This window comes from Centrocercus urophasianus, unplaced genomic scaffold (genome assembly GCF_019232065.1).
Source record: "Centrocercus urophasianus isolate 14NV4802_14NV808 unplaced genomic scaffold, USGS_Curo_1.0 seq_29, whole genome shotgun sequence".
In the NCBI taxonomy this organism is placed as follows: domain Eukaryota; kingdom Metazoa; phylum Chordata; class Aves; order Galliformes; family Phasianidae; genus Centrocercus; species Centrocercus urophasianus.
Window position 1 is genome coordinate 11,072,383 of NW_024884855.1, and position 4,273 is coordinate 11,076,655.

Consider the following 4,273-nt stretch of genomic DNA (forward strand, 5'->3'; position numbering starts at 1 on the left):
CACCTCCTCGCCGTCGAGGCCCCCCTCCGTAGGGCCGCAGTCCGATTTATCCCTGGGTGTCGCGCTCCCGTCCCGGGCCCGAACCGGCGATTTGGGCCGTGGGAAGGAGCCGCCCTCCGCGGGAGCCGCCGCCGCCGGATCACCGTGCGCGGCCGCGGAACGGGGAGAGGCTCCGGCGGGAGGGGGCGGCGCGGGGCCAGCGGCAGTGTCCGTGGAGCTGGGGCCGGGCTGAGCGCCGGCGGGCGCCGGTTCGGAGCCGAAAGCGGGGGGGCCCGGGTTGGCGGCGGGCAGCGGGGAGTCCCGGGGGGGCTGCCCAGCCTCGGGGCCCGGGCTGGCCTTGAGGGCGGTCTGCGGCACGATGAAGCCCAGGGGTTGGGTGATGGGGTAGAGCAAGAAGTGTCCTTTGCCGATGAGGGTGCGGGGAGCGCAGGGCTGGAGGCTGGGGAAGTCCAGGGCGGCCTTGCGGCGGGGGGGCGAATCGGAGAGCAGGCTCTCCACGCTGAAGGGGTTGAGCTTGTGGAAGCTGCCGGCTCCCCGGGGCCCCCCCGCTCCGCCGCTGCCGTCCCCCGACGGAGCGGCCGCGCAGTCCTTGTCGGGCGGGCGCTGGAGCCGGCCGGCCCCGCTTCTTTGGCTGGGGTAGAAGGGCTCTGCCGTTTGGTCGCAGCTGCTGGGGGGCGGCTCGGAGGAGGCGGCGGCGGCGGGAGGCGGCGGGTGGGGCGGCGGGGGCTGCCCGCGGGGCTTCGCCTCGGGTGGGGCGGGCGAGAGGCCCCCCCCCGCCGCCGCTGTCGCTGTCCGAGCTGGGCGTGCTGTGCAGGGAGAGGCCGCTGGGCGAGTGGAGGTGGCGGCTTTGGCTTTTGAGAAGCTTTTTCTCGTGTTTGCGTTTCTTCTTCTCCATCTTCTCCAACTCTTTGCGGGCGATCTCCTCGGGGTCCATGGGTTCCCCGCTGCACGTCGTAGGGTGCGAGTTGTGAGCCGGCCGCCCCGGGCCTTTCTTCGTGTTCTCTTTCTTTCTCCATTTGGCCCGGCGGTTTTGGAACCAGACCTACACACCGAACAACGAGAAGCAGTTAACACCCAGCTCACCGGCCCCAAGGTGGCCAGGGCAGAGCGGGGAGGGGGAGAAGCGCAGCTCAGGCCTCCCCTGTCCACCCGTCGAGGTGCCGACAGCGCCCAGCACCGGATGTCTGCGAGATGGAGAGCGCGGGAGGGAGCAGAAAAGAATAATAATAATCAAGGAGGGGGGGATGCACACTCACGCACACACACGCCGCACAGGGCCCTCACCTAGGGAGGGGAAGGGAAAGCATCCATTCCCTCAGCTCTTCCCCGCGGCCCAGGGGTGCAGAAGCATCGGGCCTGGGCCCAATCCCACCCCCCCCCCCCACCCCCAGCATCGTGCAGAGCGCGCTGGAACAGAGCATAGCGGGGGGGAAGCCAGAAGGGCCGCCTGGCCTTATCCTCCTCCCGTCCAGAACACGGAGCAGAGGCGCTGAGGGGAGGCCGGAACAGACCAAAAATTGGGGTTGCTTTTGGAGTTTAGGGGAGAAATCACTGAAACCCCGCCTGCTCTGGCCCTGCAGCCGTGTGTCGGCCCTACGCACGTCGCTTCCCCACGGGCACAGCGGCCCCTCCACGCCCGCAGCCCGAGCCCTGGGATACGGCCCTGCATTTCGCTGCCCCCATCGCGGCTTCTTTGCCCCGTACCGAGCAGGGCAGTGCCGGGGCTCAGCCGCCCCTCGGAGAGCAGCGCTCCGCGGAACGGAACCTCCGCAGCTCCGCACTCGCGGTGCGGCCTCAGCCCGCGGCCCCGGACAAACTCATCCGCTCCCCGGGCACAGCGGCCCCGCGACGCGCAGCAGCAGGGAGAGACCCACAGACTCCATTGCTGTTATTTTTTTCTTTAAGCTCAGTTTAAGCAAACAGATGCTGCCCGAGCCTGGCAGGCCGGTAAATGAAGCTGAAAACATCCCGCACGCCCCGAGCTGCACCGACATCGTCCGGCGGATCCCGGCCCGTGATTGAGCCCCGCATTTACATCGTCATTTTCATTTTGGCTCGTTGAAAGAGAAACGCTTACAAAGGGAAAATAAGAACATTTTGGGAACCTACGATGGAATACCACTGTCGGCGGCCCGTTTGCGAGCCTGCTTATTTCTAATTATTATTTAATTATTATTATTTTAAGAAATAAAGATAATAAAAATGAAACAGCAGCGACCGAGCGGAGGTTGGGAACAAAGCGGAGCGGGGCTGCGGGCCCGGCCCAGGGTTGGAACCCCGGGAAGTCGCTGGGTCCGAGGAGAAGGAAGGGGAGCGGGTCGGGGTTTACCTGCACTCTGGACTCCACCAAGTCCAGCCTGAGAGCCAGAGCCTCTCGCATAAACACGTCCGGGTAATGGCTCTCATTAAACGCCTTTTCCAGCTCCTCGAGCTGCCAGCCGGTAAAATTGGTGCGGGTTCGTCTCCTCTTACAGCCAGGACTTTCTTTGTCCGGGTCACCAGAGTCTGAAAAGGCAGAAACACCCTCAGCTCCCCGAAGAGAGGCCTTCTCCCCCCTCCCTGCCATTCACAGGAGCCTTCAAACTTCCGTGCTCGGTAATGTCGGTAGAACAGCGGGGTTATGCACACACCTGAGCTAAAAACGGGCAGGAGCCCATCGGCCCTCGCCTCCTCCGAAAATGTACTTTACACAACATTTATCCTGAAGGAAGCTCTCCATGGGCACTGGCAGAGAGAGAGAGAGAAGTTCCAATATTTGCTCCAGCCACCCAGGATCGAATTAGAACAATAATAGCGATGAAAGAAGCCCCCCCCGCCCCACGTTCCCTTCCCCAGCCCCGACGGCCGCAGCCGCTCCCACTCGCGGCCCCGGCTGTGGGCTGAGCGCTCGGGGCCTCCGTGGGGACGGACGGCGCCGGTCGGGGCTCACGGCCGCTCCTCGCCGAGCGTGGAAATTATTATTATTATTGTTATTATTATAAGAATAGATGCCGAACGTTTTATTTTATTTTTTCCTGAATGGAGATATTCCGGGATTGACACAAGGAGGTTTGGGCGACGTTCTGATGGCTGAACAATAGCTGTGCTACAAGGCCGGGAGGGGAGGGAAGGAGAGCGTTTCTCTTCGGTCGTATCGCTTTTTAGAAATAAATACAAATAAGCGTAAAACTAAAAATCGTCGCTCATCGTTTTCCAAACCCCGTCGCTCTCCAGGATTCCGCTTCCCGTTCTCCCCGGGCGGGTCGGTACGGCCCGAGCCCCCAGTCCGGCCGTGAAGTCGGGGCAGGCCCCGGGCCGGGCCGTTATTCCGCTATTGTTCGGGGCGCAGCGCGGCTCCGCGCCGGGAGGGCTCTCACCGGGGGGCCCCCCCCCCCCCCTCTTCCCCCCCGTCCCATCCCATCCCGCCCCCTCGGGGCTCCGCGAGGGCCCCGTTCTCCCGCAGCGAGGGGCGCGGCGCTGCTCCTACCTGCGAGCTTGAAGGGCTGCGTGTCCGCGCTCACCCCGCAGCCCGAGGGGATGAGAGGAGCGGGGGTGACCACGGAGGCCGCGCAGGAGCCGCTCAGTAATCCATCGATGGAGAAGGGCACGGAAGCGGCCGCCGACTGGAGCTGGTGGCCGGCCAGCTCGTAGACGTGGTGGTGGCCGAGAGGGTAAGGGAAGCCCACCATGCCCCCGAACTGGGCATGGGGATGCTCCAGGATGCGGCTGTCCATCATGGGGGCGGCTCTAACGAGGCGGGGGGTGCCGGGGGGGCTGCCGGCGGCTCCGGGGGTGCTGGCGGCGGGGCGGCTGCGGCCGGGGGTGCTGCTGCCGGAGGAGGCGGCGCGGCGAGGGGCTCATGCTGCAGGGCGCCCGGGCGCTTTAACTTTATCAACATCAGGCTCCCAATAATTAGCTCAGGCTGGGGGAATTTGGGACCAATAAGAAACGTTAATCGGTCCTGACGTCAGAGACGTGCCAGTGTGGGGAGCGAACGTTTTCCATATCGATTGCTAATTATACCTGACATCCAGCCTCAATAAACAATATCAGAGCTGTCACAACAAGACAAGGGGGCTTTGATACGAACTCCAGCCCGAGGAGGGCGGCGGGGGCCGGGCGGGCAGGGGAGGGTGCGGGGGAGACGGAGGGGAACGCACGGAGCCCACCGATCCCCGTTAAATAGCGAACAGCCGGAGCGCCGCACGCGCACACCGCCCCCCGCCCCCCCCCCCCAGCCGGCCCCCCTTGTCCCCTCCCCTCTCCAAATCACTAATAGATTTCCCTTTAAAAC

General features: G+C 64.5%; 1 protein-coding gene across 1 annotated transcript in view; it reads right to left on the reverse strand.

Moving 5' to 3' along the window:
* The window catches only part of UNCX (UNC homeobox), a 3,728-nt gene extending 12 nt beyond the window's left edge, over positions 1-3,716 (reverse strand). The window contains 4 exon segments of the mRNA XM_042828214.1: positions 1-774; positions 776-1,042; positions 2,330-2,505; positions 3,467-3,716. The exon segment at positions 1-774 is cut by the window's left edge and continues 12 nt beyond it. Coding sequence (XP_042684148.1) covers positions 1-774; positions 776-1,042; positions 2,330-2,505; positions 3,467-3,716 — 1,467 coding nt within the window.
* Positions 3,717-4,273: the final 557 nt, after the last annotated feature.